Here is a 13,529-nt window from a genome sequence, read left to right as displayed (position 1 = left end):
GTGACCTTACGTCACTTCCTGTATTTAAAAATGGCGGACGTCAACATTGAGCTCGCTAATTGAGCTGTGTTTTGGTGCGTGACAGCGTTATTTTCTGGAGCTGCGGCAACATGAAACGAGTTCTGATGCGGCGATAACATCCGGAGCGGTTTGCGGGAGACACACAAGGTAAATTTACTTCTTTTAATTCGCTCGTTTAGAGAAAAACAGGGAAATGCGCAGCGCTCATTGTGTAACAGTGTCCATACATGGAGACGCTGCTGCCTGTTTTTGTTGGACTAAAACTTACCCCATAAGGAAAGTGCGAATTTTAAAATAGTAGCTTATAAGCCAGCGTGTGGATGAACACTATAGTATACTATAGCAGTCTTGGCAAATATGATGAATACAGGTGATGCTGAGTGCACGAGAAGTTCTGCTTATTGTCTAACTTCAATGTTTACATATCCAGATGTCAGAGTCTCTGGAGGAAACGGACAAAAAGACACAACTGAAAAGGGATAAACATTCGCTATGCACATATATTGGACATTTCTGCTGCTTTTTCTTTTTTTATTCTCTTTCCAAAAGCCCGAAATTGAATCGAATAATCGGAGACGAAAAAAAAACGAAATAACTTCTCATGCTGCTCATTTTCATGCCCCTCGTGCCACACATCTGTTTTCTAAATATATAGAAAACACTTCCATGATCCAGAGACAGGACGTTTTAACTTATTTGTCTACCAAATGTAAATAAGTGTTCTTTAACTACTGGTGTTTATAATAATAAATTTCCTCTCTGTGCAGGATTTCACCATGAGTAGCAGAAGAAAGAGGGCCCCTCCAGTGAGGGTGGACGAAGAAGCCAAGAAGAAACTGAACTGGAACATGCTGGATGACCGCAAGACCGAGGAGATCCTAGAGGACAACCAGATACCTTCCTGCTCCATTATTTCAGACGAACCCACAACAAGCAGCACCTTTCTCTTCACCTCAGAGGACGTCACCGAAGCCGTCAACAGCCGCTCTGTCCAGTTTTTAGATGAGCTTCCTGGCACGTCGTCAGATAGCACCTCTGCCTCCGCCTCCCTTGCGATCACAGTGTTGCCATCCTCAAAGCTGAGCCACACCTGGAAGGCCCTCGTTGGGGAGTTCAGCGTACGGCCGGCTTTTCTCCCATCTGACTGTGAACAGAGGACTTTCACGCTCCACAGGATGGGTGACCAGCTGTGCCTCAGCTACAGCAGCTGTGAGGAAAACTCAGGGCAGCAGTGGAGGCCGGAGGAGGACATTTGTACAGCAGCGTGCAGCCTCAGTAGGATCCCGCTGGAGGACCTCGATTGGCTGCAGAAGAGGAGGGTGGTGCAGCTCTGCCATCAGACAGAAGAGGAGTCAGTCAAGGTCTGTGATGTGTTAAGAATTATACATTTGTAACTCGTGGATAAGTGTGAGTGTGTTTATAATGTTGTAGTTTATAAACAGTTTTCACCGACTACTTAATAATCCATTGCTCATTTCAGCTATTAAAGTTGTCACAGTCTTTGATTAGAGTGAAATTCTCTGTCCGCCAGTGTTGAAATGTTATTTGTTAGCTGTAAATTTTCTCTCCTTGGCAGGTTGGGATTTACTTGATGGAAACTGGGCTTGGAAAGCCAGACTTCCTCAGCGAGGGAAACGCTCGGCTAAAGAAAGCAAATCAACTAATGCAGAAGTTAATGGAGTATTTCTACGATTTCATTATCCCAGGTAAGTGTCAGGCCATAACGTCTAGTTCATGCTGTAATCCAGGTCCTTAGTACCATGACAACTTGTTTGATATATAATATGGAGCTTAGATCAAAAACACTCTTTAAAAAATAACAGAACACTTAGGTCCTGCCTCTGCTGTATTTTACTCGTAGAAGTTGTTGAAAATGAGGAAGAGGAATGTGACACCGACCTGGAAAGGCAAAATGTCGAGGAGCTCTACGATTACGTGCGGCATCTGCACCAGAACGAGAGCCATGAGGTGACGTATGACGTGCAGCACAAGGCTCTTATTCCTGTGCTCAGGCCTTATCAGAGCCAGGCGGTCAACTGGATGCTGAGGAGGGAGAAGTGCAGGAACACCTCACCTAAAGGTAAGTCCATCGTTACCCACATGTAAACCTTCCTTTAATGCTCAGTGATTATAACTATGATTTGTTTTGAAATGTCTTGACTATATTTTACATTTCCATTGACTCCTTTGAAATGCATAAAGATTTCAGGAAGGCTTGAAAAGAATATAAAAGAATAAAACTAATCAATATTTATTGTTGCTTTGCAGAACAATCGCTACATTTCCTCTGGCGGGAGGTGGTTACTTTGTGTGGCAAGAAGTTGTTTTATAACCCTTTTACAGGCTGGTGAGAAAACGTCTTCTACTTTAAGCACCATATCTAAAATTATACTCAAAATTTTGATGATTTGACCCTTTAACCTGTTGTTATCAGAGCCGTTTCTGCATGTATATATATAAATTTTGTGTTGCGTGTTTTCCTTTTTCCAGCTTAATGCGTGAATTTCCCTTGGCTGGCATCGAGTGGCCTGGTGGGATCCTGGCCGATGAGATGGGGCTCGGAAAGACGGTGGAAGTTCTCGCGCTCATCCTGTTTCACACCCGACAAGACCTGGAACAGGAGACCCTCACGCTTCCCGTGGTGAGAATCAGTAGGTCGTTACAAATACAGGCCTTTTTCTCTCCCTTTACCTTCCCCCTAACAGATATGATTATTATATTTTAAAGCAAAACTGTATGTACATATTTTGCCTGATGCTTTAACTCTTGTTTTTTCCAGGGAAAATCTGTGAATTACTTCGTTCCTCCTCCTCCACTAGAAAGAAAGAAGGTCGTCCATTGCAAGTCTGAAGTTCAGCCTAAAGTGAAAATATCCTACCCAGGTATGTCACACACACAATCCTCTCAGACAACCCTCATCTGCCTTTAAAGTCTGGTTTACATTTTTATTTATTCTTTGCATCGTTTACGTTTCTGCAGCCGTCCGTGTCATGCTGCTCACTGCGATAAAGGAGATGAAATCCGGCAAAGGGGCCTCAGTCAACGCCATCTTCACCTACATCCGTGCCACTTACGGCTACGACCTCTTAAAGAACCGCAACCACATTAAGAAGACGCTGACCAAGCTCATAGATGAAGGCGTGGTCGACCGCGTCAAAGGTCGCGGCTTGGCGGGGTCATTCAAGCTGGGCAAGAACTACAAAGAAACAAAGAAGATATTAGCCGGAGCATCCAAGCCTGTAAGATTAAAGAGCTCCTAATAAAAACGCGTCACGCTTCAAATGTTACTTTGTTCTGCTGTCCGACCTTTATTTGCATTTGTGTTTTTTCAGACTTTCAAAGCGACAGAGAGTCCACCCAGGAAAATGTTTCAGAGACGAGCCAAGGAGAAGGCAGAAGCCGCTCTGCAAAACTCCCTCTCAGAAGATGGGAAAGACGTGAGCTCCCCTACGTCTGACTGCCCTGCAGCCGAGGAAGCAAAGAAGGAATGGGATGAAAGTGTGAACGAGAAATCGGATCAGTCAGACGACACGCTGGATACCTCCACAGCGTCCTTACAGATGTCTGAGGATAAAAGTGAGTCAGACGTACAGGGCACGCGGAGGATAGAAGATCTACCTGAAGAACGGGGAAAAGCTGCACAGCTCGATTTACGGGAGGAGGAGGAGGTGGTGGAGGAGGATGAGACCCCCACCAGAGCGTCCGTCGTCCCCTTCAACACCCCTGACTACCGCTTTGAGTGTATCTGCGGTGAACTGGGCCTCGTCGACTACAAGGCTCGAGTCCAGTGTATGAACTGTCAGCTGTGGCAGCACGCACACTGCGTCAACTATAAAGAGGAGAGCCTCGAGACGACGCCGTTCTACTGCCCTCACTGCCTGGTAGCCATGAAACCAGTGTCCACCGGTGCCACCCTCATCATCTCCCCAAGCTCCATCTGTCACCAGTGGGTGGAGGAGATCAACCGGCACATCAGGTCCTCCTCCCTAAGGGTGCTGGTAAGAGAGTAGATGCTGCGCATACGTCTTTATTGTTACGTATTATGATGTCAGGGGCACATATTCTTTAATTTGGTGCCTAATGTTGAGCTATAAGACTTGTAAACTTACTTTTTCTACAATTGCATTTTTGCTATAGACCAGGGGTCTTCAATGGTTTTAAGGACCCCAAACTGATGAGAGATTAAGAAGGGACCCCCTACTTATTTTATGTGTTGTTCTGTCTTAAACTCAGTCTGCACAGGTTCAAATATTCTTTTTTTTTTTTTTTAATTTCACACATGTGCAACAGTAGAGTGACCATGCAACTGCCATAAACATATACATATGCCTACATATATCATGCACTGTTTGCTTCTCTTCTGCTAACATCGCAGCGTGTGTCTGGTACATTCCTTTACGAAAATATGTTGGATTCATGTCAATGTGTATTTAAAGAAATTTTAATTATGCAGTACCCCCTGTTGAAGATCTATGTGCTTAACTGAGGACCAAGTTCTATAAATACCATCTGGATGAGTAGTGGGTGGACAGGTACAAATAACTGGTCTAGTCTGAAGGACATTGTCTGACTGTCGTAACAGCTGCTAATAATTGCAAATGTGTGTTATTATTCTAACAATAATGAGAGCTAGCAGGTCACAGCGCCCCACATTAAAAGAGAACATTACTCACTTGCAACCTTTCATCGCAAGTCTTAATGTGTCTTAATGACATAATGTAGGCTTATGTTCTCTTTGGCTGCGGTTGTTTATTGCAGCTGTCAAGCCTCTATGAAAAGGATATTCTGTGTATTTAATTCCATTTAGACAGAAATTTCAGTGTTTAACAGTATAAATCCCTCTAAATGTTCACAATCTTTGTTGTCTCTCCTGCTGAAAAGGCTTCATGTAACTTTTCTTTCTTATTTATCCACATTCATGTTCTCCCATTTATGTTTGCGCTCATTTCATTCGTCCTCTTCGCTCGTCCGTCAGGTTTATCAGGGTGTGAAGAAACACGGCTTCATCCAGCCGCACATGCTCGCCGAGCAGGACGTGGTCATCACCACCTACGACGTGCTGCGCTCCGAGCTCAACTACGTGGACATTCCCCACAGCAACAGCAAAGACGGCCGCCGCTTCCGCAACCAGAAGCGCTACATGGCCGTACCCAGTCCCCTGGTGGCCGTGGAGTGGTGGCGCATCTGTCTGGACGAGGCTCAGATGGTTGAATGCCCCACGGCGAAGGTGAGTTGAATTTATTTATTTATTTTTAACAGTGTTTCAATTCATTTTGTTTTGTTAATTCAAAATTTATGGGTTTTTTTTTCCATTAGGCTGCAGAAATGGCTCTGCGCCTTGCATCCGTCAACCGATGGTGCGTCAGTGGTACTCCTGTGCAGAGAGGCTTAGAAGGTAATCCTACAAAAAAAAAAATAAATAAATTAGGCAGGCTCATTAAACATTTTTTGATATATAAATGTTCCTGACTGTGTTCACTGCGTAGACTTGTATGGCCTCATCCTCTTCCTCGGGGTGGATCCGTACTGGGTGAAACACTGGTGGGACCAACTGCTTTATCGCCCCTATCGACGCGGCAACACAGAGCCTCTGTACAACGTCATCGCTCAGTTACTATGGCGATCTGCGAAAAAAGACGTCATCGATCAGGTAGGACTGTAAAAGCAAAACACCGGTCTGTGACAAATCTCACTGACCTGTCGCTTATTCACCTCTATTTCGACGTCTTTTCTTGAATCTCTCCAGATTCAGATCCCACCCCAGACGGAGGAGGTGCACTGGCTCCACTTCTCCCCCGTCGAGGGCCACTTCTACCACCGCCAGCACGAGGTCTGCTCCCAGGACGCTCTGGTCAAACTCAGGAAGATCTCCGACTGGAGCCTGAAACTCGGCAGCCTCGACCGCCGCACCGTCAACACCATCCTGTACCCGCTGCTCAGGCTGCGCCAGGCCTGCTGCCATCCGCAGGCCGTGAGGGGGGAGTTCCTGCCCCTGCAAAAGAGGTGGATAACACTCCTGGTTATGTTTTCTAGGGCGATTGTACACGAGACGAGAGGTCTTTTTTGTGGGCAGCTGCACCGGTTAATTAAGAATCTAGCCAGACTAAATGAGGGATCACGGCATTAGGAGCGGTAATAGACCTTAGCAACCTCTTTTGTCAATAATACAGTGCGCAGTTGTGTTTATTTAAAGCTGTCATTTGCGCTGGAGGATTTGTTAAGTGGGGTTTTGCCTTGTGTGCCTCGCGTCCCCAGCACCATGACGATGGAGGAGCTCCTGAAGTCCCTGCAGAAGAAATGTCGAGTGGAGTGTGAAGAAGCTCACAGACAATTGGTGTGCGCTCTCAACGGCCTGGCTGGAATCCACATCATCAGAGGTATAAAACCTCACTTCTATACTTCCTCTCCGTCTGCTCCCACTTTCCCATGGGAATCAGGTCAAACAAAACACAGGCCCCGGTCTCATCTTTGTGTCGCCCGACACTTTTTGTACCGAGATGTTTTGTCGAAGCGGGCGATATGTATGGATAGGGGTTGGGGTTGTATAGGCCGTCTCATTAACACTATGTGTGCGACGGACGCATTGAGTGGATGACCATTTTCTTTCTGCAGGTGAGTTTGTAGAGGCGGCTGAGATGTATAGAGAAGTGCTTCGTTCATCAGAGGAGCACAAAGGCAGGCTGAAAACGGATTCATTGCAGGTACGTGGCCCTATTTCCTTTTTATATATATGTATATAGGTTCAATTTACATATGAAAAAGGTTTTATTATCGCTACAAAGAGAAGGAAACCGAGACATCAGATTATACATGTGAGAGGCACGTGATTGCATCAAATCTGATTAAAATAAATATTTATATATGTTCTAATTAATTAATTTATTTCATCAATTTAAAGATAGAAGCGCCTCTGATTATGTGTTTTTTTATCACAGAGGCTTCACGCTACTCACAACTTGATGGAGCTGTTGAGCGCGAAGCATCCTGGGATTCCTCCGACCCTGAGAGACGACCGCCTGAGTGAAGAGGTAAGTGTCTTCTCAGTCAGGACATCTCTGTTCCAGTGAGGAATTTAAACTTTTTTTTTTTGTCCTCCCCTCATCTTTCAAGAGCCGCCACTGCAGGTTTTCATGTCACCATTCCTCTCGTCTCTGTCTCAGGCCGAGCAGCTGCGGCAGCACTACATGACCAAATATGACTCGGAGGTGGCGGACGCCCATCAGGCCCTGCAGCCGGTGCTACTGAACATCAAAGAGCTGAAGCGGAAAGTGAGGAATCCTTTGCTTTCAGGGTTATTGTACTAAGTAGAATAACTGGCACATGCATTATAGTAGGAATACAAAGCCAGTGTTTTAAGTTATAATAATCCTAAATGCAGTTAAAATAGTTTGTTGGTATATTTTTCAAACATATGTAATGTAATTATTTGACCATATCAGCCACAAAGATAATTTAAGGTGGAAAAAAAGCAAAAGAGTAAAAAAAAGTGAAAAAAAAAAAAAAGGTGACCCCTCGTCTCACATGGCAACAGTTTTTCCAATTCAGTAATTTCTTTGTTAATTACAGAATAGTTCAAATTTTTTGTTTCCCAACCCAAATAGATCTGTATTCGGAATCTAAATTACAAGCAAAAAATTCAAAATGTATTTTCTAAGGTCGATTTAAAATGTTGTTTATCCATGCACTTGAACTGTTAACTTAAAAATCATTGTTACCCTCCTTACTCAGGTCAACTTGAAATCCCCCTGGTGGCTGGAGGTCATTCAGAGATCGATCCGCTGCTCCAACGACGACGACCTGGTGTCCCGCATCAAGAACGAGCTGACGTCCAGCTACAAGCAGCAAGCCAACAAGCTCTCCATGGCAGACAAGTAAGCTAGCTTCTACTGGTAGGAAGACAGTGAGTATTTCTCCAAAGAACAGAAAAAAAAAGAAAAAAACATGTTTGGGGTTCCTGCAGGTTCCGTGATGCCTGCGGTCTTCAGTTTCTACTCACCACACAAATGCAAGACTTGATGAAATCTCAGAAGACGGTGCAAGACGCGGTGAAGAGACTCGAGGGACCGGCTTCGCAAAAAGTTATAGACGAGGCTACGGTTTGTCACCTCAGGCCCATGCGGCTGCCGCTCAACAAGTACGTCACCGGAGTGATTTTACCTAAAAGCACTACAACTCTGATTAATTTTCAACTCTGTAACCATCACTCCTCTCTTGTCATATTCCAGCTGTGTCTTTTGCAAAGCGGATGAACTTTTCACAGATTACGAGTCCAAGCTCTTTTCCCATACGTAAGTGGAGCAATAAGTTTTAAATGCATCAGCTGCATGATAAGTCGACTTCTTTGTGTAATCAGCCAAACCTCCTTCGACAGGGTGAAAGGTCAGACGGCCATCTTTGAAGAGATGATTGAGGATGAAGAGGGCCTGGTGGACGACCGCCTCCCCACCACGAGCCGAGGCCTGTGGGCAGCCAGCGAGACTGAGCGCACTCTGAAGGCCATTTTGTCTTTTGCCAAAGTCAAGCGCGTGGACCCGGAGCTGGTGGAGGAGGGGAACACTTTTATGGAGCTGTTTGAGAACTGGAAGAAGGAGTACAAGGTTTGCAATCCTTATGTACAACTTACTAATTGTCAAGCAACATCCAGCTTGAAAAGACGAAATTCAGGTCATGAGATTTCTTTACAAATTTATTTATTTATTTATTTATTTAGGACCTCTCAAAATAAGGGTTTAAATAGGGGTGAAACCTGCCTTCTCTCCTCAGGTGCTGCATGAGTACTGGATGGTGCTGCGTAATCATGTGTCAGCCATCGATGAGTTGGGTATGGCCACGGAGAGGCTGCGTGTGCGCCTTCCTGATGAGCCAAAGCCCAAACTGCTGCACATTATAGAGCCCCACGAGGTGAGGTTTACTGCTTGCTATTTATACACTGTAATATGTAATATGGCCGGTTTGATCTGTTAAGCAAGCGGCGCAAAGTGCAGAGCAATCTGGATGGAATGAACGGCTTTAATGTGAACCAGTGTTTTTAGCCTTTGAGGGTTTTTGTGCGGTTAAAAAGTTTCCCAGGATGTCATTTTCTACTAAACTATTTTTACTGCATTCCTGACCTCTGCCCTCGGTTGTTTTGCTCCCAGGTGGAGCAGAACAGAGTCAAGCTTTTGAACGACCAAGCTGTGGCCAAGTCTCAGCTGCAGAAGAAGCTCGGCCAGTTTCTGTATCTCACGAATCTGGAGAAGGTGATTAAATGCTATATAGTCACCAGAAAGCGCCTAATTTTTCGCCAGCTCATGCAAAGATTTATCTCACATTGTGTGGTAGGATCCTAAACTTTAATTCCTTCCTCAAGTCCCAGGACAAGGCTACTGGAGGGCTGAACCCAGAGCCGTGCCCTATCTGTGCCCGGCCCCTGGGTCAGGAGGTGAGTGTCGATGGTGCATGTTTAACATCTCACAAGTGGTATTTGCCTTAGTGGTTATGCTATAATCCTGTTTATAACTGACTCGAATAGTGGAATATGTTGAAAAACTCTTGAAAGATGGACTAAATGCGTCTTCTAGTAAGTTTAGGAGGGGACAGAAATCCTCAGCTTTTCAAATTTTTGTGTTTAAATTATATTTATGTATCAGATTAAAGAAAATAACAAGAGAAGTGAAAAGCCCCATTAAAATAAGAGGAGATTTTGTGTAAAACACTGTAAGAAATGGAACATGTTATACAGGTTTAACTTTTGCTTCTCCTGCCCATTTTCATACAAATTGCATCATCTGCTCCCATGCTTATATACGGAGGAGCACACTTTAGTTAGCAAATCAACTCCTCATTTTTATTACTTTGTACCCACAGACTCGATTCTAATATTACGCTCATTAAATATACAACTTATTGGTGCACTTCCACTCCTGACCACAGAATACCATTGTGATACATTGGTGGTAGGGTGGCGCTGTTGAGCTTCTGCCAGCTCAAATCCTGTGAGGTGAAGAAGAGTAGCAGTGAGTGAGAGGATCGTACAGGTGGAGCCTTGGAAACATGCTGCTGTTATTTGTCTGACAGACTCTTTCAGTGTGTCTGTATGTTAGTGTGTATGTTAACAGGCGGGTGTTTAGCTGTAGTGGTGTTGTCATTTATATTTTAGTTTAGTTTTCCGTTTATCGTGGAACAGTAGGCTAACCGAATTGCCTGTTGTCTGCTAACTGGTACAGCGTTACAATGCTGTACAAAAATAAATAAGGAAACAAATATTTATTATTAATTATTGGTTTATTGATAGTGTTTGCTATATATACACCCATATTTAACTTAATGAGCTGCAAAGTTAACATTTTGGCTCACATCCCCTCCCCCCAGACTAAATTTTGGCCCTCCACTAGGAAAACTTTGGACACCCTTGGTATGGATATTATTATTTTAGATTTTTCCTAGTAACAATAATCCCTTGTCCCTTCTCTCCTTTCCAGTGGGCAGTGCTGACTTGTGGCCACTGCTTCTGTAACGAGTGCATAGCTATCATTGTGGAGCAGTACAGCGTGGGCTCAAGGCGGCGTGCCATCAAGTGTGCCATTTGTAGGCAGACGACTTCACACGCAGAAATCTCCTACGTGTTCACCACCCAGTCTTCCAGTCAGGACCAAGACATACCAGTAAAGGTCAGTCGGCTGGATCTTAACTTTTGTCTGGAAACCACGTTAGAACTAGAGTCAGATTTTAGGATAATGATGAATTTTCCTGTGTTTGTCAGGGAAGCCACTCGACCAAAGTGGAGGCGGTGGTGAGAACACTGAAGAAGATTCAGGTGACCTACCCCGGGGCCAAATGTCTCGTCTTCTCCACGGTAACTGTAAACTACCCCTGCTCTGTAGAGCTCTGTAGATCTGTATATGTAGTATTTAGTGGATCTAACCTTGTCATCCTCTTCTGCACAGTGGCAGAGTGTGCTGGACATCATCGCTAAGGCCTTGTTCGACAATAACTTGGAGTTTTCTCAGATCAACGGAATTCACAAATTCCAGGTTTGACTTTGTCACGTTATTTAATTACACATGTTATTTTTAAGTCACTGCTGCTGTTTTTTGTTCCACCAGCTCAACAGAGGAGAGTTTTAATTGCCTGGTTAGGAACAGTTCAAATGATTAAATGAGTGAAAAACAGTTTCTTTAAAATACTTAAATGTTGAGTAAGTTGTTCCGTTTGCTGCTACACCTCGTTCCTATTAGTTCATTATTAGATTAAATACAGTTTTTGGCCTGAAAATAACTCCTTGGGCATCAGATCACTTCTAAAATTTTCACAAAAAACCCATTTCTAATGGAAATCAGCATATTTAATAAAATAAAAAAATACAGACTATGTTAACTGAGATATATGAGAAATGTTCTTGTACTTGTGCCAAAAGCCTTTTAATTCACATGTGACTAATCTGTGAATTACTTTCCAGGAGAATCTGAGTTCCTTCAAATACGAAGAGAAGATCAACATCCTTCTCCTTCCTCTCCACACGGGCTCCAACGGGCTGAACATCATCGAGGCGACGCACGTGCTGCTGGTGGAGCCGATCCTCAACCCGGCTCACGAGCTCCAGGCCATAGGCAGAGTGCACCGGATTGGCCAAACCAAGTAAGAGACACCAGGAAGTCGGCGATTACAAGTTTGGCTCGGATTCTACGTCACAGCTTCACAGTTTTTGTGAAGCAGCAGAAGAAGAAGAACACGGTATAAGTTGTGAGGGTGAAATACTCCACTAACAGATTACAAATAACTTCTGTTCCCTCTTTCCAACAGGCCAACGTTTGTTCACAGATTCCTCATCAAATCCACGATTGAGGAGAGAATGCAAGCGATGCTGAAGACGGCAGAAAAAAGGTGTGTGTCGGTAAATCTTAATCCGGACAGGATTTAAGCATTAGCTCACTGGCCAAAACATTAAGTACACTCGTGAAAACTAAGGCATACTAATATCACCTTTATGACTGTTGTAATGTTCCGCTGCATGATCATTTTTGATGATGTAGTTTGTGATGTGGTTAAACTGGGCTGAACTGAACACAAAAGTGTTTCTGTTATTGAGCCTGGACTTAAATGGAGTTGCCAAAATAATAGAAACACGCACCAGTACATTAGAAACAAATGCTGAATATTATAACCTTCATTCAAGATAAGATTTAGTGCATGACTGTTTTGGGCTTTGTTTTCACTAGTGTACCTACTGAACTGGAAAGTGAGTGTAAATTTAGCAGGTTGAGGTATTGACGAATGTGCTTTTTAATTTTAGTCACACCAGCACACCCATGAAGCACTCGGAGGCCGCCGTGCTGACAGTCGCAGACCTGGCTGATCTGTTCACTGAAGACACCGAACCTCTGGAGTGAATGTGGCACACTCGGCCTCTCACTCCTCACGCAGCAGTGATAGAAGTGCACTGATTTTTTTTGCACATTCCACTTTTTATACGAGCGAAAAGAAGAAAAGAAAAAACTGATACTTTATCAAATCTCTCACAACGAACATGTTTCTTAATTGTTTTCAAGGTAAACTTTTAAACTTTTCTGGAGCTGTTGTGTGTAATTTGACTCACACGTTGTCACACTTTCCTCTTGACCTGTTAAAGCACCCGTTTGATTTTGAGATTTGACTTGTACAGTATTATTATCGGTGTTAATCTGACTGAATTATGTGCGTTTATACACAACATCACTGTATGCCCAGGCAGAAAATCAAAAGATCTCACAGCATTCAGGAAATAAAAGTCAAAAACAGGCTGCAGCCTGTTATAACCAGCTCTTTGTGTTACGTCTGTTTATTATTTTTTTAAGCAATGCAAATCCAAAGCAATGCAAATAGAAGCAGGATAGAAACCACTGATCTTTACTGACCTTTACAGCAGAACTGAGGCTGATGCAGGACCAGACAATTTTCTTGAAGCTATTTGAGTGTTTAAAACAATGTCAGACAGTCAGGCCTAACAGTGATTCCTGTCTGAATTTGCAAGACAAAAAAAGCTGCAGATCCAGCGTCTTGGAAACTGATCTTGTAAATAAAACTAATAAAAAACGTTTTCTGCCTCATTGCGGCGACTATCTCGTCTTTTTATTTTATTGCCACGTACAAATTGTCCGGACGGGTTTAACGCGTCACGTGGCCGACGTTTTCCTTCAACGCTTTGTTCAGAGTGATGAACATAATCTTTCCTCCCTTGCATTTGCATATTTAAGTATTTTACGGTCAGTTCCACCACACACATACCCTCAGCGGCCCTCGGCATTGTCGCTGAATTGCCCTTGACTCGTAATGAGTTTCTTTTCACCTGACTGACTGGGATTCCCGCACTAGTAAAGATTTTAAAACGTCCACACAAAGGACGTAGACAACAAAGAGTGCCAGCCCCGTGCTGCTGTCCTTCTTTACATGGTTACCAGACTCCTTGTGGCTCCCCGTAGTAAGAAACAGTTGTAATATGTTTACTAAGAGGACATCGCCGCAGTAGGCGGTGCCGTACGTGTTACCTTGGA

At 43.9% G+C, this 13,529-nt stretch overlaps 1 protein-coding gene across 1 annotated transcript; it reads left to right on the top strand.

Annotated features, from left to right (window-relative positions):
* Positions 1-28: 28 nt before the first annotated feature.
* Positions 29-12,798, top strand: shprh (SNF2 histone linker PHD RING helicase). Its single transcript, XM_047610837.1, has 30 exons — positions 29-168; positions 789-1,382; positions 1,598-1,727; positions 1,883-2,101; positions 2,290-2,368; positions 2,512-2,662; positions 2,801-2,903; positions 3,001-3,260; positions 3,354-4,019; positions 4,997-5,248; positions 5,338-5,416; positions 5,508-5,671; positions 5,768-6,024; positions 6,277-6,398; positions 6,634-6,722; positions 6,957-7,049; positions 7,182-7,289; positions 7,750-7,892; positions 7,982-8,155; positions 8,247-8,309; positions 8,393-8,618; positions 8,785-8,922; positions 9,159-9,260; positions 9,371-9,442; positions 10,482-10,670; positions 10,763-10,855; positions 10,947-11,033; positions 11,459-11,637; positions 11,803-11,883; positions 12,293-12,798. The coding sequence occupies exons 2-30, from the start codon at positions 798-800 to the stop codon at positions 12,387-12,389; spliced, it is 5,001 nt and encodes a 1,666-aa protein (XP_047466793.1). The 5' UTR covers positions 29-168; positions 789-797; the 3' UTR covers positions 12,390-12,798.
* The last annotated feature ends 731 nt before the right edge of the window (positions 12,799-13,529 follow it).

Source organism: Mugil cephalus, chromosome 17 (assembly GCF_022458985.1).
Source record: "Mugil cephalus isolate CIBA_MC_2020 chromosome 17, CIBA_Mcephalus_1.1, whole genome shotgun sequence".
In the NCBI taxonomy this organism is placed as follows: Eukaryota; Metazoa; Chordata; class Actinopteri; order Mugiliformes; family Mugilidae; genus Mugil; species Mugil cephalus.
This window is presented reverse-complemented; position numbering and strand designations above follow the sequence as displayed.